Below are 24,153 nucleotides of genomic sequence, written 5' to 3' on the forward strand. Positions count from 1 at the left end.
GTGTAGAGAATGCTGACCTCTCTTTGGCCCCATCGGTCAAGGCGATCTGCCAGTACCCAGACGTTAAATCAAACGTGCTGAGGAACCGGGCAGCCCCCAGCCGATCAATGAGCTCATCAGCTCTGGGGATGGGGTGCGCGTCAGTCTTAGTTACTGAATTGAGTCCTCTGTAGTCCACACAGAACCGGAGTTCAGGTGTGGCTCCCGGCGCAGCAGCTTTGGGGACCAAGACCACGGGCTGGACCAAGGACTGCTGGAGGACTCAACCACCCCTAACGCAAGCATTTTGGAGACCTCCTCCTTGATGCAAGCTCTGACCCTGTCAGTTACCCTGTAAGCCTTGTGCTTCACAGGTAAGCTGTCTCCTGTGTCCACATCATGGACGCACCAATCTGTGACACCAGGAACCAGGGAGAACCTATCTGGAAACTGCCCCAGCAAGTGGCGGCAATCGTTCTGTTGTTCAGGCGTCAGGGTGGGTGAGAGGTTAACTCCATCCACTGACCCATCTTTCTCAGAGGCTACTAAGAGGTCAAGAAGAGGCTCAGTCTCCTCCTCCATTCCATCATCAGTGGCCAGCAGCATGCCCACTTCGGTCCTCTCTAAGTGGGGCTTAGGGCGGTTAACATGTAGGACCCTCAAAGGGTTCCTGGGAGACTGCATGTCTACCAAGTAGGTGATAGGACTTTTGCGCTCCACAACCTCAAATGGACCTGTCCACTTATCCTGAAGTGCACAAGGCTCCACTGGGGACAAGACCCACACCTTTTGTCCAGGTTGAAGCTCTACCATAGTGGCATTCCGGTCGTACCACCGCTTCATCTCCTCCTGGCTGGCTTCCAGATTTGCCTCAGCAAGTTGCCTGAAACGCCTAGTCTGGTTTCTGAAGGCCAGCATGTAACTGTATACATTCTGGGGAGGTTTCCTGGGAGATTGCTTCCAGCCTTCCTTTACCAAACTCAGAGGTCCTCTTACCGGGTGACCATACAGAAGCTCAAAGGGGCTGAACCCTAGAGACTTCTGTGGCACCTCTCGGTAAGCAAAGAGCAGGCATGGCAAGAGGAGGTCCCACTTACGCCTCATTGGACCGTCTAGGCCATGATCATGCCTTTGAGGGTTCGGTTGAATCTCTCAACCAACCCATTTCCTTGGGGGTGGTAAGGTGTGGTGAACTTGTAAGTTACCCCACACTCCTTCCACAGGGATTTCATATATGTGGATATAAAATTGGTCCCCCTGTCGCTCACCACCGGAATCCCACTCTGGAGAAAATTCCCATCAGTGCCCATCCCACCACGGGGGCCGTCACTGTCCTCAGAGGGATGGCTTCAGGGTACCGGGTGGCATGATTCACCAAGACCAGGATGAACCTGTTGCCCAGGGCTGTCTTGGGGTCCAGAGGCCCAACAATATCAATACCCACTCGCTGGAATGGCGTACCGACCACGGGGAAGGGTTGCAGAGGAGCCTTGTGCTTCCCCCCGCTCTTACCACTTGCCTGGCAAGTCTGACAGGTTCTGCAGTAGGAATCTGAATTCCTGTGCATTTGGGGCCAGTAAAAGTGGGTGACAAGCCTGTCATAGGTCTTGTCCATCCCCAAATGTCCTGCTAAAGGCACATCATGAGCCAGCCCCAGTAGGAAGGTTCTGAACTTCTGGGGTACCACCAGCACACGGGCTGACCCAGGTTCAGCAGCCTTAGGCTCTGAATACAGGAGGTCACTCTCCCAGTACACGTAGTGTGTTTTGGCCTGAACACCATTGGCCTGGTCTGCAGCCTGCTGCCGCATACCCACGAGAGAAGGGCATTCTTTCTGCTCCCTGCAGAATTAATCCCTGGAGGGGCCTCCTTCTTGCTGCCAATGGGTCAGCTCAGGCAGGTCTCCCAGTTCGGCAATCTGTTCCCCGGTAGGCTCCAGAGCATCCCCCTCAGGGTCTGCTTCCTCCTGGGCCGTGGGAACTTCGGGGGCCGGTTTCCCGCGCCTCCTGCGCCTTCTCCCTAAGGCCGGTTCCTGGACCTCTCCCTCAGGCTCAAGGACCCTTTCAACACCCCTACTGGCTGCCATGGACCGGGTGGTCACGCACGCCCAGTCGGGTAGACCCACCATCCTCAGATGCGTGGTCTTCTCCACCTTTTCCCAAGGGGAGCTCTCCAGGTCGTTCCCTAGCAGGCAGTCTACAGGCATGTCAGTTCTCACAGCGACTTGTAGAGTACCAGAGACCTCCCCCCACTCAAAGGGAACTTGAGCCATTGGACAACGACTCTCTATGTTGTCAGCATTGACAACCCTACAGTAGGCATGGGGTACAATCTGCTCTTGAGACACCAGGTGTTGCCTCACCGAGGTCACGCTGGCTCCTGTATCTCTAAGAGCCTCAACCTTCTTTCCATTGATGGTCACTACTTGCCCATATCTCTTAGTGTTAGAGGGTAAGTAGGTTTCAGGGACCATCTCACTGTCTCCTAGCGAGACTAGGGTCATATGCGCAGGACCCCCACCCCCCTGGACTGCTACCTCCTCCCCAAAATTAACATTAGCTACTTGCCGGGGTGGAGCACCAGTGGGTGCTGTCTTACCAAACAGGCAACACTTAGGATCAGTGGCAATGTGACCCGGGTCACCACACCTGTAACAATTGAAGGGCCCCTTTGGAACAGGCCTACCTGTCGGGGCCCCGTTCTGCTGCGGGGGTGGGGGAGGCTGAGAACCCTTCTGCTGGTTCCCTTGGGAATTACTTTGGGGGCCTTTTTGGAACCCCTTCTGTTTACCCTTGTCCCCCCCACTCTTCTGCTGGGGACCCTGCCCACCTTTGGCGGAGTCTCCCACTTGATCCTTGTGGACCCTGGTGCTGAGCCAGCGGTCCGCCTCCTCAGCAAGCTTCCTCGGGTTGGACAGCTTGCTATCAATCAGGTGCTGGCGTATGCTCAGGAAAACATTGACTGGACAAGTGCTCCCATGCAATTAAATCAAGCAGCCCTTGATAATCATTCACTTTGCTACCCTTCACCCAACCATCCAGTGCTCTGCAAAAAAAAGTGACATACTCCACATACGTACTCTCAGGGATCTTCTTAGTCTCCCTGAACCTCTGTCTATATAGCTCAGGAGTTAACCCATACCTGGTCATTAAAGCTTCCTTCATATGGGGGTATGAGGCTTGGAGATCTAAGGGTAAATCTAACAGTGTGTCACGCCCTTCAGCAAGGAACCTTCCCCACAACCCCGCTCCCCAGTCTTTCTCAGGGACCCGGTGTGAGGACATGGCCACCTCATAGGCTCTAAACCACTGCCCTATGTCATCCTTTCTAAAATACTCCTTAACTACATCTTTGGGGATGTACACCTTGGACTCTACCTGCACCGGCGGAGTGCCGTCACCAGAAGGAGCGGTGTCCAAACTTTTCGCCTTCAGCTCCAACTCCTTCAATCTTATATCATGATCCATTTGGCGTTGTTGTGCCTCCAAGGCCAACTTCTGCTTTTCCATTTCCATTTGTCCTGCCAACTTTGCCATCTCCATTGCATGCGCCCTGTCTGCTGCCCTGTCTGCCAGCTCCTCTGGCGACAGGACTCTGCTGGGCTCCCCAAGGTTGTCGGGTGGAATGATGTCCCCCGCATTCTGTGGGTCTCTTGACTCCTTCCAGGCTCTCAACGCCTTGGTGTACTGGTTCTTCCTCTTGAATCCAGCATGGGGAACTCGGAGTTTTACACTGTAACCTTTCAATTGCTCTACTGTGTATCCTTCCAGTCCCTCCCAATCCACCTCATCTATTCCAGAAATCACAGAGAGTGCTCTTCCAGCAGGGAGTGAGCCAGGCATGGTTGCAATAATGGCAGATGTCTCAACAAAGTTCAAAAATGAAAACCTGTGGCTGCGTTACTTGGTCTGCTCTCACTATCTGGTGATTAATAATTCACTGTAGGCAAATTACAAGTGCAAATCCGAAATCCCAGCCGCTGCCACCAATGTTAGACTTGGGGGTCTCTGGTTGGCGCAAGGTTGCCCTTGTGTCAAGCAGGAACCCTCTCCTCTACGTCAGGGCACAGGATAACCCCTTTTGGAATGACCCTTGCTCACCCTCTAGGTGCGTGGCGTGAGCAGCCAAGGCGATTCTTCAGGCGTTGTTAGTTAAGCAATTGTAACCGCACACAGTAAACACATTAATCCCCCCAGAAATGGACACCAGGCTTGGTTATGTGAAAATACGCTCCTTTATGTAAAAATAGGTATATATATAGGCAGACTTAACACAAGACCAATAACGTTGTCTTCATGCCACCTGAGGTTTAAAATAGGCAAATGGTTTCTTTGTTGCAGTGTCAAATGGTTACTTTTTAGTCTTTAGCAATGTTCCTTCGTGGTACCACACACGACTTGGTCCGGACCCTACCGCGGCTCACGCATCGGGCATGGGCGCGCCTGCGCCGTGCACGGCTCTTCCCGGCGGCTCTGGTGCAGCGGGAGGCGAGACGGGCGTGCGGTGCGGTGGGGGCTACCGGGAACCCGGTAACTGTCAGAGGGCTCGAGATCCCAGGGGTGAGGACGGGGAAAAGCGCTCGCTCTCACTCACCTAGGAGATCGTTGAAGGAAGCCCAGTCCTCTGGCACGATCGGCTCCGGTTGACGGGGAAATAAGGCATTGCGGGCCCCGAGCCCGATACTGGAACTCTTTGAAGAACGTTGCGGTTGCTTTAGGAGTCTGCACGGGTCAGTGCAACTCGGTGTTTCGGGGAGTACTTTTGGGTCCTTAGTCAGCGGGTGTATGCAGGCAGGCAGGCGCGGCCAACGACCCTCAGCACGGCGGTGCGGGGGGGTCTCCACAGCGGGGGCGGCGCGGCCTGGGGTATACCGGGGATAGCGAAGCGGGGTCACAGGGCACGGTCCGTGCAGCTGATGACCCGGCGAGGATCACGATCGTCGGAAGGATTCCGGCGGGAGGGGGTGACAGCGCTTCAGCGCGCTCCAGTCGCAGACGGTGGCAGAGGAGCAGGTAGCCTAGCCCGGGGGCAGAGAGCGACTCCGGTCGGAGTGAGGCTCTCACGGGGACAAAGGCAGGCGAGCTCCCGAGTCACAACACGTCTAATCCAATAGCACTACAGCTCCAACGGGCTCAATCGGCTCCAGCTGAGCCATAAAGTGAGTCACCCCAGGTCTACTCCAATAGCACTACAGCTCCAACTGGCTCAATCGGCTCCAGCTAAGCCTTTAAGTGAGCCACTCCACACATACTCACTCACAGGTACTGGCACCATAGGAAGCAAATGACCACAGAGAATAACACTACCAGCACAAACACACACACCAAATACATAAATGAGTCAGAGAAAAAAAAATGGTCGCATAATTTCAAACATTGCAAACACTCATACTAACCATGTCGCAAAAATATTTTTAAAATGATAAAACAATAAAAACCATTAAAAAGGACATGTAATATGAGACATTGCATCCACCTACACAAATTACAAAACCTAATTTAAACTTTTGGGATAGACATACTTAGCAAATTACAGATATGTAAATTGCAATGAATTATAAAGAAACCACATAACCTTCTTCACTTCTAACACAAATCTGTAAGAAACATCCAGGTGAAGGCCTACTTTGAAACACTCACATCTGCCGGGCTCTGGAGGACAGTAAGGCAGCACCTCACTGTCTTCTGAATCGATTTCTACCCCCTCACTCTTCTGGAAAGGAGGAAGCTGTCTTGAAAGGGCTTCCATATCTGGCCCCTAAGAGCAGAACAAAAACAAAACTGTCACAGCATAGAGCACCATCATTCTTTGTACTACTGAACGTCAGCAACATCATGCTTAATTGTTACACCAATGAACACCCTCACCATCATTTTATTTTGTTGTATACTAGGGAACATCAGCACCATCATTGTTTGTACTCTTGGACACCATCATTATTATCATTCTTTCTACCTTTAAACCTCAGCACCATCATGCTTCACTTTTATACCAGTGATCATCAGCATCATCATTCTATGCACCACTGACCATCATCATCATCATTCTTTATGTTATACTCTTGAATATCCACATCATTGTTCTTTACAGTATAACACTGAACATCATCATTCTTTGTTTTATACTCTTGAACATCCACATTATTATTCTTTGTAGTATACCACTGACCATCATTAGTCATCATTCTTTGTTGTGTACTCTTGTATGGCCACATCATCATTCTGTTCAGTATACCACTGACCATCATCATAAATCTTTGTTTATACTCTTGAACATCCACTTCATCGTACTTTGCACCACTGAACATCATCATCATTCTTTGTTTTTTTTTCTTGAACACTCACATCATCATTCTTTGTTTTATACTCTTGAACATCCACTATATTATTCTTTGTAGCATACCACTAACCATCATTAGTCATCATTCTTTTGTTGTGTACTCTTGAATGTCCACATCATCAGTCTGTGCAGTATACCACTGACCATCATCATCATTCTTTGTTTATGACTCTTAAACATCCACATCATCATACTTTGCACCAATTAACATCATCATTCTTTGATTATACTCTTGAACACTCACTTCATCATTCTTTGTTTTATATTCTCGAACATCCACATTATTATTCTTTGTAGTATACAACTGAACATCACCATTTTTTGCTGTGTTCTCTTGAACACTCACACCATCATTCTTTGTTTTATACTCTTGAACATCCATGTTATTATTCTTTGTAGTATACAACTGAACATCACCATTCTTTGTTGTGTACTCTTGAACACTCACATCATCATTCTTTGTTTTATACTCTTGAACATCCACATTATTATTCTTTGTAGTATACCACTGACCATCATTAGTCATCATTCTTTGTTGTGTACTCTTGTATGGCCACATCAAAATTCTGTTCAGTATACCACTGACCATCATCATAAATCTTTGTTTATACTCTTGAACATCCACTTCATCGTACTTTGCACCACTGAACATCATCAGCATTCTTTGTTTTTTTTCTTGAACACTCATATCATCTTTCTTTGTTTTATACTCTTGAACATCCACTTTATTATTCTTTGTAGTATACCACTAACCATCATTAGTCATCATTCTTTGTTGTGTACTCTTGAATGTCCACATCATCATTCTGTGCAGTATACCACTGACCATCATCATTCTTTGTTTATGACTCTTGAACATCCACATCATCATACTTTGCACCACTGAACACCATCATCATTCTTTGATTATACTCTTGAACACTCACTTCATCATTCTTTGTTTTTATATTCTCGAACATCCACATTATTATTCTTTGTAGTATACAACTGAACATCACCATTTTTTGTTGTGTACTCTTGAACACTCACATCGTCATTCTTTGTTCTATACCCTTGAACATCCACATTATTATTCTTTGTAGTATACAACTGAACATCACCATTCTTTGTTGTGCACTCTTGAACACTCACATCATCATTCTTTGTTTTATACCCTTGAACATCCACATTATTATTCTTTGTAGTATACAACTGAACATCACCATTCTTTGTTGTGTATTCTTGAACATTCACATCATCATTCTATGTTTTGTTTCACTAAACATCTTCACCATTGTGTTTCGTTTCATAGTAACTCATAGGCACTGCCTTTCGTACATGCTCCATAGAGGGAGAAGAGAAACTAAATATGTATGCGGTTCTAGCAGCAAGATCAGCAGAGTGAATGGCTTGCACCAAGGCTGAGTTGGAGTAAGTTCTGTAACTCTGGCACAGCTTTCAAGAACACCTGGCCTTCCAAACTCAAACAATTCCGTAGATCTCAGAAAATTTAAAGCTACAACACTGAGCGAGGACACTAACATGGAGAAAGGCCGTTACCATCCACAAAAAGAGAACCTAGTGCAGGTGAGAGATCTGAAAGTGCAGACCTTGCCTGGCCTCACTGTCTCAATCCGGGAACCCTTTTTGTGTTATAGGGCAAATTCCATCTGCAGAGCCCAGTCCCTAACAGGCTTAGCATTCCAGGGCCCAATTTAGTCCGTGGACATTCAAAATTCTAACGGCACACATTTGGGCAGATTTATAGATTCCGTCAGGAAGAGAGGGGTGTGGGTGACTGAAGCCTCAACACTTCCAACGTACCAATGGAAACTGGTATAAAACTGACAGTTTCTGTTTAGGACAGTCATTCTATTCTACAGGGTGTATATATAAAGCATGGATCTACCCTAGAGGGGCTGCGGAGTGCTTTACATGCAACCAGGAGAATGCTCTATAGTATGTATGTTATAAGAGCAAGAGACAGGTGATTGCAAAATATCACCTGGAATATTGCGCTCAAGAGTAAAAAGTAAAATAAATTTAAACAGAGCCAATGACCAGGGGGGAGGGAGACGATATAGGGATGTGGGTAAGAGGGCCTAGAACTTGTTGCCTCTTTGCACCGGTAGGATTGCATTTCCGGCATGCAGCAGACATCCAGAACAAAAGGATGTCCAGACAATGTTTTCAGGCGATGTATGTCTGTGGCCAATCACCCATAGACACACATTTGGGAGGTTCTGAGGGGAGATGAAAAGGTCACTCTTGTCTCCAGGGAGATCTCACCCTACATTGGGAAAAGGAAAATAACACCCACTTGTCTACACTCAGATCCTTCCACCAGAATACCCTGCTCCAACATTGCATCTCTCCTACTCACAAAAAGGGTGGCACTGTGGATTAGATCTTTGCTAGGAAGAGCGTACTTCAAGCCTCACACTATGTTTAAATGGGATGGTCAGATAACCTTCTTACTCTCTTCAAAGTATTTACTTCCACGCTCCCTGTACGTGTTACACCGTGTGATAAACTCTAGAAACCTGAAACACATTGACAGAAATACCCTAGACTCCCTGATCCAGTCAAGTAATCGATTAACAGAGCTTGGTGCCAATGCAGCCAAGTTATTAGATTGATATGATCGGTATATTCTTGCTATAATGGACAAATTAGGCCCGACACCATGAAACAGAAAAAGACTAAGCTAACTTCAAACTGGTATGAAGATGATCTCAACAAGATGCCGAAGAAAGTGAACAGCACTTTTTATTTTTGGAGGTGTATATAGCGCAAACTCAACCGAAGGTATCAGAGCACTTTACACGAGCACCTGTTGCATTACAGACGGACACAATCATTTATTTTGTTAGACACGGTAAGATTAAGTGATTTGCCCACAATCACCGGATGTTGAACGTCCCTGCTGAGACTCGAACTTGGTTCCCCAGCTCCGAGGTCAACTGCTCTAGCCGTTAGGCCACATCCTCTCCACATGAAAGGAGATGGAGAAAAGATGCCATCTCTGACCACTTCTTCAAACTCAAAATGGCCAAGAAATGTTAGAAATGGTGTAGGAGAGTAGGATCTGCTTCACATGGGTACCCCCACTTTTTGCTGGTGTTTCACTGTTTTTCGACTTTAGTCTGGCTGTGGCCCTGCTAATCAGGACCACAGCCTAGCTGCTTCCTCTCTAAAATGGTTTCCATGTACATTTTGGATTCTGGAGTGCCTTATAAGCCCCTAGTATATGGTATACTATGTACCTAGGGCACAGGTACCTCAGAGGCCTACCAGGGGCTGCAGCATGTATTATGCCACCTCTGGGAAGCACTCTAAATGACACCACAGGTCTGCTACTACAACCTGGGTAAGGGTGTGCTTGCACCCCTTATTGTGGTATAGGCTACCTATATCACTACCTTATACAGACACATATAAACCTATAAGCCACTCCTATGGCAGGTCTTGACAATCCTGAAGGCAGAGTGCTTGGTTTTATGTGAGAGGGTGCCCAAGCATGAGCTGAGCCCCTCTGCAGCATTCGGAAATACTTCCTTATGGCTGGTCTGTGATACAGCCATACCATATATTCTTAAGTGCATTATAACCTCGCTGTAAATGCCAACTTTGGAATGGCTGCATCAAAACATGTCGTGTTTGGTGTCAAACGCTTTGGAATACTACCCCTCCCCCCCCCCCCCCCCCGCCAGTCCTGGCGGCGGGGGTTGCATTCCACCCTTCTAGAGGGAGAGACATGTTCACACTGGCTTAACCCGGTTAAATCCTTTCAAAGCCCTGGCATCATAAAATGGATATCACTATCAAAGGAGAGAGAGAGGACTAGGTAGCTAGTCCGTATCCCCGGGGTTTATATGTGAGATCAAAAAGGACTAGCCTATTTGTGAATTTACATAGACTCAAGTCTCTAAGGCAGGGTACAAACCATTTTGTTTGTTCATGAAGCCCTCACCCACCAACCTAGTTGGTGGCATGCTTCATCATTCATCATGATGAAGCATGCCACCAACTAGGTTGGTGGGTGAGGGCTTCATGAACAAACAAAATGGTTTGTACCCTGCCTTACAGTCTTGAGTCTTTGTAAATTCACAAATAGGCTAGTCCTTTTTGATCTCACATCATAAAATGGATGCCACTGCCACAGACACGGGTCTGGCCTCCTGCTGCTGGGGGAAACTCTGGCAGGGGAGGCCTGGAAAATAGGTTTCCTGTCACAGGGAGGTGTAACCACCTCCCCAGACAGGCAGAAGTGTATTGGGGCAGGGTGGGTGCATTCAGAGAATGCTTTTGAGACACTGTCTGGGGCACACAAGGTGTCCCTGTGCATAACCCGGTTCAAACTGGTTGCAGGGGCACTCAGCCCCTGCTCTGGTGCGAAACTGGACAAGGGGGAAGGGGTGTAACCATGCCCACCCCAGGCCCACCCATAGTTGGAGCCTTAGAGTTAGTCCATCCCCTAAACTTAGTATAAGTATAGGAACACAGTCCCTAGCACTTTAGATTACCCTGGACGAACCTCTGAAACATATATCCTGGACCTTTGACTTTCTATCACGGCTAGAAGACGGAAGAAATCTCCCTTGGGGTCAAGGAGTGACTCACCTGCTTGGCAGGCACCAAAGAAGCAACTGGTCTGCATTGCTGAAGCTCCCGCCAGACACCGAAGTCTCTGCATCACCAGTGGTAGATTTCCAGACTTCACTGAGGCTACCCTGAGTCCACAGCAAAGCTGAGGCCCATGGCTATCGTGGGTAACGTGGAACCGTGATCCCTGGACACCGTAAACTTTTGCAGCAACAGCACCTTCCTGGTCATCCTCGAAGTTGTGCTTTGGGCTCCAAGTAGCCTCAGCCTTGAGCACCTCCTGCACCGAAGATTGTTGGCCTCCACTTCACGAGTGACCCGTGGGCCAGCTCCAAGTGCGACCGCTCGAGGCTCGTTTGCGATCACTAGCACTAGGTGGAGAAGTGTGGCTCAATGGTTAGAGCGGCAGACCCTGATGCAGAGGTCTGGCCCGGGACCAGGGTTCAATTCCCGCCTCGGCGGGTCTTGGGCTCAATTTCCTCGGACCTGTTAATTCTCGCCTCGGTGCCTATTCTAATCATGGGTCCCACTCTGCAACTCTGGGCAATAGCTTGCTTAATCTCCACAACGGCCCCAACAGCGCTGGGATGCCTGGCTTCACCTTGGGGATGCCCAGGAGTGGACATTTCACAGGGAAAAGCCAGGAAGGGTTCCACACCGGTATGAGTACAGCGCTGTGAGACCGGCCTCACGGCGTTGCCCTCTCCATCATCCCACCAACCTGCAACCACCCTCAAGACACGACATCCCCGACTCCGGCCGCCCCAGCCACCCCCGATCCACGGGCCGGCCAGAGACCTGACAGACTCAACATCCTACCACGCATGCCCAACCGAGGGAGCGGGAACCCTCGAGCCAGACCCAGAGGCGCCAGCCCAGTCACACCTCGGGTCGCCTTCCCCGGGAGGACTCAATCGGCCACCAGGCCCCTGGGGAGCAGGCGCCTCCCCTACCGAGCGTCTGGGGTCCCTCCCAGACCCACCTGAAAAGACCAAAGAAGTGAGCGGCAGGAAATCCCGCCGAACCCCCTCCGTCATCCCAGTCCCCCCTCTGCGAGCACTCCGGACTTCAAAGAACCAGCGGAGTATAACAAGGGGTGCCGGAGGAACAAGGACAGAGAAGACCTGGAACCATCTGAGCCTGCTGACGCTGTCGCGGCTCCTGAACGCTGAAGTCACCTGGGCCTGCTGAGTGACTCGCGGCCTCTTGCTATTGAACCATCTGAGCCATGCGGACGAGGTCGCGGCTCCCGAACACTGAACCACCTAGGCCTGCTGAGCGACTCGCGGCCCCCAGCATTGAACCATCTGAGCCTGCTGACGGAATCGCGGCTCCTGAACTCCGACCACCTGTGCCTGCTGAGAGACTCGCGGCGCTCCCCTTGAGGACGACTCGATAAGAGATCGCCCAGAGACACGACACCCTCCAGCTCGAGGATTGTGAGCTTCCGCAGGGTATTTCGCAGAGACACTATCTTGAAAGACTGTCCCGCTACCCCCATTCCCCACGACTGATTTGTGGTACGTTGTGCCACTGCTGTACTATTTGCCTTTTGGGTCATAAAGATCCCTGAAATCATCGATAAAAGAACTTATCGTCCTACAAAGAATACGTGTGGTGTCCCTCTGTTCACAGTGCAGCTCAGGGTGTGCGCGCCTGGTTCGGCTTACTTGGGAGAGGTGGGTCAAAGGGGTGGGCAAGACGTGTTCGAACCCCCTTCCGGCGGACGCCTTTCCAACATTTGGTGGCAGACGACGGGATCCGAGCCGACACCGAAGGAGAGCGTGCAGTAAACGACTGACGCACTACCAAACAGAAATGGAAGGAGAAACCTCCCTGGGTGCCACAGGTACCAAAATAAGCTCACCGTTCCGAGAAGATCAATTGGACTATTACACGCATAGAGAACTAAAACAGTTTTGCAAAGACCTTGGCATCGCTACCACCGGACTGAGCACAAAGGAAGACTACCAGAAAGTACTGAAAGCCTGGGTCGAGACGGGGGCGCCCCCGACCCAAACGGAAAGAGACTCTACCCATGAACAAACAAGCACCCCGGCGAGAAACAACGGGCCAGAGGGGAACCTGTCCTCCGAGGAACTAGCGGACCGAGAGAGAAGCCGCAACCACGAACTGGAACTGGCAAAACTAAAAATCGAGGGAGAGATAAAACTGGCAGAGAAGAAGTTAGCCGTCGAGCAGTTACGGCTACAAGGGGAACTCGAAGAGAAGAGACTCCAAAGGGAGCACGACGAAAAGAAACTCCAGCTAGAACATGAACGCGGCCTGAAGGAAATTGAGTGGCGGGCTAGACACGAAAAGTCACAGCCGCCCGGGAATCCCCAGCCCGCTCCCGCCGGGGAAACCAAAGTTCACATCCCCAAGGATGTGGTCAAGGAGTATTATAAGAACGATGATATCCAGCAGTGGTTTAAAGCCTACGAAGTCGCCATGACCTCTCACCGAGTCCCGCAGAAGGATTGGGGGGCTGGCCTATGGGGCCGGTTCTTAAGCGAAGGAAGGGACACTCTGCTCGATCTGCCCTCCGCGGTCATGAACTCCTACAGCCACATGAAGGAAGCCCTCGTGGGCCGGTACGGACTCACCCCCGAAATGTACCGACAACGGTTCCGAGATTGCAAAAAGATACCGGGCACCACGTGGGTCGAATACGTGAACTTTTACAGCCGAGCTCTGGACGGGTGGATCAAGGGCAGCAAGGTCTCCACCTTCGAAGAACTGTTCGATCTGATCGCCTGGGAACATTTAGCGGCCAATTGCTTTATAGAACTGCGCCAGCATCTCCTAGACAGTAAACTCACCGACCCTCGGAAGCTGGCCGCTGAGGCCGATCGTTGGGTGAACACCCGGGCCACCCGGGGCCCCGTGGGGGACTACGGCCGCAACAGTCAGGGTCCCCCCCCGCCAGAGGGGCGGAGGGAACCACGGCCGACCAAGAGACTTTGCCGGGGGGTCCTCCACCAGCCCCCCCAGCAGCCCACCAGCGGCGGGTTCGGCCCAGTCTCCAGCCAGCACCGGAGCCCCAGGACGACCAGGTCCACGAGCTAGGATCACCTGCTTCCGCTGCCAGCAGCCCGGACACTACGCCAATGACCCCCAGTGTCCCCAGTATCAGCGAACCACAACGACCAACCCCACGACCCGGCAGATGGCCTCCGTGGCTCTGGGGGAAGAAATGGAAGACTCCGAGGAATGGGAACCGGCGGCCATGGCCCTGGTCTCCCTTGGGGATCGAGAAATGGTCCCCGGGACACCCTTGCCCGCCAACACAGAGAAATACCGACAGCAGGTGACTATCAACGGCCACCGAGTTGAGGGCCTTCGCGACACCGGGGCGAGTGTCACCGCGGTCCACCGCAGCCTAATTTCCGAAGACCAGATCCTAGCCGGGGCCCTCTGTCCGGTCGTATCCTCCGACAATTCTGAGAGCCTCTGCCAGATGGCCCTGGTGCCCTTCGAGTGGGGAGGGGTCTCCGGAGAACTGAAGGTAGCGGTCCGGACCTCGCAGCCCGTAGACTGCCTCCTGGGCAACGACCTGGAAAATTCCCCGTGGGGGCAGGTAGAACGAAGAGCCCACCTAGAGATGATGGGCCTACCGGAATGGGTCTGCGCCACCACGCGCTCCATGACCGCACGAGTGGCCCCCTCAAGGGCAGTGAAGCCCTCTTACCGAACACTTTCCCCGAGAACAGGGACCCCCTACCAGAAGCTGACAACCCTCCTTCCGAGGAAGTAGGAGACACTAACCCAGGGGAAGGACCGGAACCTTCCGCCCCAGAGGCCCCGATGGAACCCGAAGAACTGCCCGAGTTGGCCCAGTGGCACTGCGAAGGGGGGCCCTCCCGCGAAGAGTTCTGCCAGGAACAGACCACTTGCCCCTCCCTCGAGGGACTTAGACAACAAGCCGAAGCCCAGGTCGCCGGTGATCAAACCGGAACCCATTGGGTTTATTGGGACAATGGCCTCCTCTACAGCGAGCAAAAGTCCGCCGAGCTAGGCGCAGCACGAGTACTGGTGGACCATGCCACCCGCTACCCCGAGGCCATCCCCCTCCGCACCGTGACGGCTCCCGTGGTGGGCCGGGCTCTCATGGGGATCTTCTCCCGGGTCGGATTTCCCCGCGAGGTTGTGAGTGATCGCGGCACGAACTTTATATCCCGCTACATGAAGTCCCTGTGGCAGCAGTGCGGAGTCACGTATAAATTCACGACCCCCTACCACCCCCAGGGCAACGGCCTGGTGGAACGCTTCAACCGAACTCTGAAGGGAATGATCCTGGGCCTCGAAGAACCCCTGCGCCGGAAATGGGACGTCCTCCTCCCTTGCCTCCTGTTCGCGTACCGGGAGGTTCCCCAAAAGTCTCTGGGGTTCAGCCCCTTCGAACTGCTGTACGGACATCCCGTTCGAGGGCCCCTAAGCCTGGTCAAAGAGGGCTGGGAGACAAGCCCCCGGGGGACACCCCCAGATGTGTTCCGCTACATCCTGGCGCTCCGCAACCAGACGAGGAAGTTTAGGGAACTTGCAGAGGCTAACCTCGAGGCCAGCCAAGAAGAAATGAAGCGCTGGTATGACCAGAACGCAACCTTGGTCGAGTTCCAGCCGGGCCAGCAGGTTTGGGTCATGGCTCCGGTGAGACCCTGCGCCCTACAAGACAAATGGACTGGTCCATTCAAGGTGGTCGAACGGAAGAGCCAGGTCACGTATCTGGTCGACGTACAATCCCCACGGAACCCCCTCCGGGTCCTCCACGTAAACCGTCTCAAGCCCCACTTCGTAAGGACAGAACTGAGTTTGCTACTGGCCACCGATGAGGGGGCAGAAGAGGACACTGAACCCCTGCCCGATCTCCTGTGCACAAAAGAACTGGACGGTTCCGTGGAGGGTGTGAAACTGTCGGACACCCTCACTCCCCAGCAGGCCGACGACTGCCGCCAGCTGCTCGGACAATTCGCAGACCTTTTCTCCCTCATTCCAAGGGTGACCGACTGGTGTGTCCACGACGTAGACACCGGCGACTGCCCGCCTGTGAGACACCGAGCCTACCGGGTGCCTGACCGGGTCCGCACCTGCATCAAGACCGAGGTACAGAAAATGCTCAACCTAGGGGTCATCGAGCCCTCCGACAGCCCCTGGGCCAGCCCGGTGGTTCTGGTCCCGAAGGCTGCCTCCCCAGGGGTCGCCCCCGAACTAAGATTCTGTGTAGACTATCGGGGGCTCAATGCGGTCACCCGCGCAGACGCTCACCCTATTCCCCGAGCTGACGAGCTCATCGACCGCCTGGGGGCCGCCCAGTTCCTCAGCACTTTCGACCTGACCTGCGGGTACTGGCAGATCGCTCTCACGGAAGGGGCGAGAGAGCGCTCTGCCTTCTCCACGCCAGATGGCCACTACCGCTTCAGGGTCATGCCGTTCGGGATGAAAAACGCCCCAGCCACGTTCCAGCGGTTGGTGAACAAGGTCCTGGCCGGACTCGAGGAGTTCAGCGCAGCGTACCTTGACGACATCGCCATATTCAGCTCTCAATGGCACGAGCATCTCCAGCACCTCCGACAAGTACTAATGGCCCTGCGCCAAGCGGGCCTGACAGTGAAAGCCAGCAAATGCCAGCTCGGACAAGGCTCCGTGGTCTACCTGGGGCATCAGGTGGGCAGCGGCCAGGTCGCCCCTCTCCAGCCGAAGATCGATGCCATCAAGTCCTGGGTGCTCCCCACCACGCAGACAGAGGTTCGGGCCTTCCTGGGCCTTACGGGGTACTACCGGAGGTTCATTAAAAATTATGGTAGTATCGCAGGGCCCCTCACAGAGTTGACCTCCAAAAAGCTTCCGCAGAAGGTGCAGTGGACCCCCCAGTGCCAGCAGGCGTTCGACGCCTTGAAAACCGCCATGTGCACCGCTCCCGTACTCAAGGCCCCCGACTACTCCCGAGAGTTCGTGGTCCAGACCGATGCAACCGAACATGGCATCGGGGCCATGCTCTCGCAGTTCGACGACAAGGGCATTGATCAGCCCATAGCCTTCATCAGCCGAAGGCTGCTGCCGAGAGAGCAGCGTTGGAGCACTATAGAGCGAGAGGCCTTTGCCGTAGTCTGGGCCCTCAAGAAACTGCGGCCCTACTTGTTCGGAACCCATTTTCGAGTACAGACGGACCACCGGCCCTTGCAGTGGCTAATGCGGATGAGGGGGGAGAACCCCAAGCTACTACGATGGTCCATCTCTCTCCAAGGGATGGATTTCACTGTCGAACATCGCCCCGGGACGGATCATGCCAACGCCGACGGCCTGTCCCGGTTCTTCCGCTTCGGCGAGGAGAACCCCCCAGTGGATGGGTAGTTCTCCACGCCTTTCAGCTGGGGGGGACGCGTGTGAGACCGGCCTCACGGCGTTGCCCTCTCCATCATCCCGCCAACCTGCAACCACCCTCAAGACACGACATCCCCGACTCCGGCCGCCCCAGCCACCCCCGATCCACGGGCCGGCCAGAGACCTGACAGACTCAACACCCTACCACGCATGCCCAACCGAGGGAGCGGGAACCCTCGAGCCAGACCCAGAGGCGCCAGCCCAGTCACACCTCGGGTCGCCTTCCCCGGGAGGACTCAATCGGCCACCAGGCCCCTGGGGAGCAGGCGCCTCCCCTACCGAGCGTCTGGGGTCCCTCCCAGACCCACCTGAAAAGACCAAAGAAGTGAGCGGCAGGAAATCCCGCCGAACCCCCTCCGTCATCCCAGTCCCCCCTCTGCGAGCACTCCGGACTTCAAAGAACCAGCGGAGTATAACAAGGGGTGCCGGAGGAACAAGGACAGAGAAGACCTGGAACCATCTGAGCCTGCTGACGCTGTCGCGGCTCCTGAACGCTGAAGTCACCTGGGCCTGCTGAGTGACTCGCGGCCTCTTGCTATTGAACCATCTGAGCCCTGCGGACGAGGTCGCGGCTCCCGAACACTGAACCACCTAGGCCTGCTGAGCGACTCGCGGCCCCCAGCATTGAACCATCTGAGCCTGCTGACGGAATCGCGGCTCCTGAACTCCGACCACCTGTGCCTGCTGAGAGACTCGCGGCGCTCCCCTTGAGGACGACTCGATAAGAGATCGCCCAGAGACACGACACCCTCCAGCTCGAGGATTGTGAGCTTCCGCAGGGTATTTCGCAGAGACACTATCTTGAAAGACTGTCCCGCTACCCCCATTCCCCACGACTGATTTGTGGTACGTTGTGCCACTGCTGTACTATTTGCCTTTTGGGTCATAAAGATCCCTGAAATCATCGATAAAAGAACTTATCGTCCTACAAAGAATACGTGTGGTGTCCCTCTGTTCACAGTGCAGCTCAGGGTGTGCGCGCCTGGTTCGGCTTACTTGGGAGAGGTGGGTCAAAGGGGTGGGCAAGACGTGTTCGAACCCCCTTCCGGCGGACGCCTTTCCAACAAGCGCCAGGACACCCTAGGGTAACAGTGCGCTATACAAGTACAACACAGTTACATAGCCCGTTGGCTAGCAGGTCCCCACGAAGGCAAATCCACTTCTACTTGTGCTTTTCTGGTTTCTCCAGACTTGCTCTTACTTACCCTTGCTGGGTGAGTCCATCAGACCTTGCTGGTCTGCAGCGCAGTCCTTTCTCTGATTTCCTGAGACTTGCCGTTGCCAAGGCTTGTTGGGTCCTTCCTGGTCGCCGATACTACAGCACTCGACAGACTTTGTGGGACAGCTCGAATCCTGCTCGTGGACATCGTCGACACCTCCTGAACCTCGTGGCTGAAGAGTCAAGACACCCGTCAACTCACCTGAAGCACCCGATATCTGTGGGCATTGGTCCATCCTGCCCTAGGTCACTGGCAAGTGACCCAGACTCTGTCCCCTCTGCTTTCAGGTTCCTTACATCCTAGATCCAGGCTTGGATCTCTCCGGACACTTCTCCTCTTCTCGGCAGCAGCAGTTCTTTGCAGGCTTCCATTGGAATCGACGACGTTACCCAACACCAAAAGACACCTATGCATCCGGCTTCCCTGGGTGAGGTAACTCAAGTACTCCTGTACTCTCGAGGGTGCTAGCCCTAGAACTGTCTAAGTCCAAAAGGGTTTGGTCCTAGTTCGATTTGAAGTGTCCCTAATCTTTAAAATTCCAACCGCGACATTCCCCATAGAAAGTAATAGGAACCTGCGGTTGTGTGACCACACTGCATACGGCTCCCGTGGTTTCCCGACGTCCCTACCTTGGGTGGTTCCTTGGGGTCCCAGCGATTCTAGAGGTAATAGGCACCTTGCCTATTTCAGTCATGGTTCTTATACCACTATTTTAGTATATGGTTTGGTACGCCCCTAGGGCCCAAACGTGTATTTGTGCTTTTACTGATGCTTAAACATTTGTAACTGAAGTACTTTGAACTCCATTCTCATAAAGAGACTAGAGGGGTGTGATTTATCTTAAATACATATATTTTGTATATATACCTGGTGTGGTTGTCTTTTCATTTGATCATTCACAAGATTATAGACTGGTAAAACAAGCTGTTATACATTCCTTCAAGACTTAGCCTGAAGGCTGCTCTCCATACCTACCACTAGGATAGCTTTCATATAAGGTTGTCTTTAACCTATCACCTTACGGGTTGTTTGGACTGATACAAGGTGCCCACTAGAACTAGTGGACAGCATATATCAGGCCACCTTTTCACATTGGTGGCAGCGGTGGGATTCCAGCTTGCTATTGTTTTACCAGATAATCTCAATTGAATTGATCAACTGAAAACCACTAAAGGTACCTGAGGTACATATAATATCAAGTTTAGCTAAAGTAAGTTCTACTGAACTTAGAGTTGTGTGTTAAGGGATAGCACACCCTTTCTACAACTCAAGAGAGTTTAGTAGGCCACACTAGTGTAGGTAGTGCAGTACACCACACCACATTAGTAATGTCTAACCAGCCAGGACCCACTGATTCCCTACCAGGGACCAGTGAGCTCCTTCCCTACAAGTATGAGGATCTCTCCTTTACTAGACGTAGGGCCTTATGCACCATTAGGAAGCTGAAGACAGGCAAAAGTCCATCCACTCAGCATCTTATAGAGATACTGAAACTGGATGATATCACAAGTCCTAGTGGGCCTGTAGATGGAAACAGTGTGGGTGGGGCAGCACTTGAGACTAGGTCCAGAGGTGAAAACTCCCCTGACCCTAACTCTTATGCTGACCAGACTGGTGACAATGACCAGACTCTGGTGGACACAGACCACCAGGATGAGGATGATGACAATAATGCCACTTTCTTCATTCCTCCTGGTAGGCATGAACATAGGGCTAGAAGGGATAGATCTCTGTCAAGGGGATCTATTCAGTCTAACTCCTCTATTGGAACCTCTGTTTCTTCTCACAGAGGGAGGGAAACCTCCCAGGAGAGGAGAGAGAGACTGCTGGAGTATGAGCAAGACAAGTTCAACCTCAGAAATTAGCAGATGGCCTTAGATAGGGAAGCCCTGGAGCTCTACAGAGCTACTAAAAAGGAGGGACTAGAGTCCTTTGGTGGCAGCAATTTCCCTAGAGATAGGGAGAGGTCTTATGACCATAGAAACCTATGTAAGATTGTCCCTTCCTACCAGAGTGGGGATGACATCCACAAATGGATAACTGCCTTGGAGAGGGCCTGTAAAGTACAGAAGGTCCCTCAAGGTCAGTGGGCAGCAATCTTATGGCTCTCCTTTGCAGACAAAGTTAGAGACAAGCTCCTCACTGTAAGAGAAGAGGATGCTGATGATTACAAAGTCTTGAAAAGTGCTCTGATAGATGGGTTTGGCCTAACCACTGAACAATACAGGTTAAAGTTCAGAGATACCCAAAAGGCACAGAATCAGGACTGGGTTGACCTTGTTGACGGTGCTGCTAAGGCTCTGGAAGGTTGGTTATTGGGCAGTAAAGTGTGTGACTTTAAAGGATTGTATAATCTGATAATGAGGGAGCAGATTCTTAATAACTGTCAAAATCAGGTGTTGCACCAGTACCTGGTAGACTCTGATCTGACCTCTCCCCAAGAATTGGGAAAGAAGGCAGACAAATGGGTCAGAACCAGGGTGAAGCAGAAAGTACAGAACCAAGGTGGTGACCCTAAGAAGCAAGATTCTAAAAACTCTGATAAGGATGGGGACAAGGGTAAAGACCAGAAGTCTTCACAAGGGCCCCAAAAATGTTCTTCATGGGGTGGTTCTCAGCCAGGAAAGGGAAAAGGCCAAAAGAAGCCCTGGTGCAAAATCTGTAAGCAGAAAACTCACTGGACTAGTAACTGCACCAAGCCTAAAGAAAATACTCCAACCACCACCAATGCCCCTAAGGCACCTGTTCCCCCTAGTGCAGCTACAATTGGTGGTGGAAATACACAGAATAAGGGTGTAGTAGGGTTGACCCTGGTTTCTGAGATGGACTCTGGCCTAGTCAGAGTACCAACTCAGGCTGTGCTTATCAGTGATGGGGGCATGGATATGTCCCCCTTTGTGAGCCCCAGTAACCTGGGCAAATACAGACAGCAGCCTTTAATTAATGGAGTAGAAGCTTGGGCATTCAGGGACACAGGAGCAAATGTCACAATGGTGACAAAAGATCTTGTGGATCCTGCGCAGATTATACTTGGTGAAATGTGCCAAGTGACCAATGCTGGCAATGTCAGAACAGACCATTCTCTGGCAGTTGTTAACTTCTCCTGGGAAGGGGTAACTGGCCTTAAGAAGGTTGTGGTAAGTGAGGACCTACCAGTACAATGCTTGCTTGGCAATGATCTGGAAACTTCAGCTTGGGCTGAAGTGGAACTCAGGACTCATGCAGAAATGTTAGGGATACCTGCACATGTCTTTGCTGTGACTAGGTCACAGGCTAAAATGTCAAAAGCTGGACAGGCCCTGGATTCTGGAATAATGGACAAGGTGCCTCACAAGAGGAGGAGCAGTAGGGTTAAAGCAGAGCCTTCCCACCTGTCTCAGGAAACTGATCAGTCTCTTCAGGGAGATGATCTTGAGCCTGAAGAAGGAACTGTCCCAGAGGAGCTTGAACCTGACCAGGTTGAGTTCTTGGAGACATGGGGGCCCTTCCAGGTCTGATCTGAGCCAGGAGCAGAAAACCTGCCCCTCTCTTGAACCCCTCAGAAAGCAAGCTGCTGATGAGGCTGCTGGGAATGCTAGTGGCACCCATAAAGTTTATTGGGATGATGGACTCCTTTACTCAGAGAGTAGAGACCCCAAGCCTGGTACATCCAGGAGGTTGTTTATACCTCTGAAGTTTAGGGGCTTCCTATTGACACTAGCCCAAGATTTTCCCCTAGCAGGACACCTGGGCCAGAACAAGACTTGGGACAGAATTGTCCCTCACTTTCACTGGCCCCACATGTCTGAAGACACTAAGGAGTTTTGTCGCTCCTGTGTTACCTGCCAAGCCAGTGGCAAGGCAGAGGGAACCACAAAGGCCCCCCTGATACCACTACCTGTGGTGGGGGTTCCGTTTGAGAGGGTTGGGATTGACATTGTTGGTCCCATTAATCCTCAAACAGCATCTGGGCACAGATTTATACTGGTGGTGGTGGATCGTGCCATCAGGTACCCAGAGGCAATTTCCCTAAGGACCACCACAGCACCTGTGGTGGCAAGAGCTCTCTTGAGTGTATTCTCAACAGTAGGCTTTCCTAAGGAGGTAGTATCTGACAGGGATGCAGACTTCATGTCTAGTTACTTGACTGCTATGTGGAAGGAGTGTGGAGTGAACTACAAGTTCACCACACCCTATCACCCACAATGCAATGGTTTAGTTGAAAGGTTCAACAAAACCTTAAAGGGCATGATTAAAGGACTCCCAGAAAAGGTTAGGCGAAGATGGGATATACTCTTGCACTGGAGCCTGTGGCTCCAGCAGCCCTCCAGGACAAATGGAGTGGCCCCCATACAATTGTTGAGCAGAAAGGGGTTGGTTACCTACTTGGTAGACCTTGGAACCCCTTGGATTTCCCACAGTGTCTAAGGGTCCCTAACCTTTAAATTTCCAACTGCGACATTGCCCATAGAAGCTACACTTCCACACTGCATACAGTCCCCGTGGGTCCCCTGTGTCACTACCTCGGGTGGTTCCTTGGGGTCCCAGCGATTCTACAGGCTCTAGGCCTTGTGTCTATTCCAGTCGTGGTTCTTATACAACTTTTTTGGTATATGGTTTGGTACGCCCCTAGGGCCCAAAAGTGTATTTGTGCTATTACTGATAATTGCTAACTTGTACACAAAGTACTTCGAACTCCAGTCTCATAAAGAGACTAGCGGGTGTGTTTTATCTTAAATACATATATTTTGAATATATACCTGGTTTGGTTGTCATTTCATTTGATCATTCAAAAGATTATAGACTGGTAAAACAAGCTGCTTTACATTCCTTCAAGACTTAGCCTGAAGGCTGTTCTCCATAACTAACACTAGGATAGCTTTTAATAAAGGTTGTCTTAAACCTAATCATCAATAAGGGTCATTTGGACTGGTGCAAGGTGCCCACTAGAATTAGTGGACAACGTATATCAGGCCACCTTCTCACACTCCCCCCCCCCTAAGTTTTGAGTAAGGAGGTTTGTGATGTTTCTCACCTGTGACTGCAGGTAGGGCCCATCCCCACCTGAGACTTGAAGTAACAAGGTTTGTGATGCTTCTCACCTGTGACAGCAGGAAGGCCATCCCCAACTTAGACTTGAAGTAAGGAGGTACAAGTTGCTTCTTTATCGCCAGGAGTTGATCCTTTGCATCTTGGATCTCTCTCCTGCAATCAGTAGACAACAGAAACAGAACATCAGAAGTGACCCTATGCGGTATGTAAGCAAAGGGATGCGTCCAGAGCACATATCCTGCAATCTCTGTTTTTGAGCAAGTTCCATAGTTTTACAAAATCCCACCTTTCATGGAATCTACCTTTTGGTTTTTACTTGATCATCAGAGTACCCACTTATTTCAACCCTACTGCCTCAATGACTAGAACTGCTAGCTGTGTGGCCCTGACAACATCTAGTGTCTAGGCACCGAAAGGAAAAGTGAAGGCGTGTTTGAAAAGTGTGGGTCTACACCGCTTTACTAGTGCACTTGTACCCTTCAAGGAGCACCTCGATCGAGGACTCATCTTGCCATTAAAAGAGCAGATATACTCTGCAGATCCTTCTAGCAGACCACCAATATACTCTACTGATCTTTGTAGCAGACCACCAATATACTCTCTGATCTTTGCAGCAGAC

At 51.5% G+C, this 24,153-nt stretch overlaps 1 protein-coding gene across 1 annotated transcript in view; it reads right to left on the minus strand.

The window, feature by feature from the left end:
* Positions 1–24,153, minus strand: part of SPAG17 (sperm associated antigen 17) — a 1,802,643-nt gene that overhangs the window by 220,770 nt on the left and 1,557,720 nt on the right. Inside the window, exons 43-44 of the mRNA XM_085620708.1 lie at positions 23,585–23,687; positions 5,619–5,736 (exon numbers count right to left, since the gene is read on the minus strand). Coding sequence (XP_085476834.1) covers positions 5,619–5,736; positions 23,585–23,687 — 221 coding nt within the window. The remainder of the gene's footprint in view (positions 1–5,618; positions 5,737–23,584; positions 23,688–24,153) is intronic.

The sequence above is a fragment of the Triturus cristatus genome, chromosome 8 (genome assembly GCF_964204655.1).
Source record: "Triturus cristatus chromosome 8, aTriCri1.1, whole genome shotgun sequence".
NCBI lineage: Eukaryota > Metazoa > Chordata > Amphibia > Caudata > Salamandridae > Triturus > Triturus cristatus.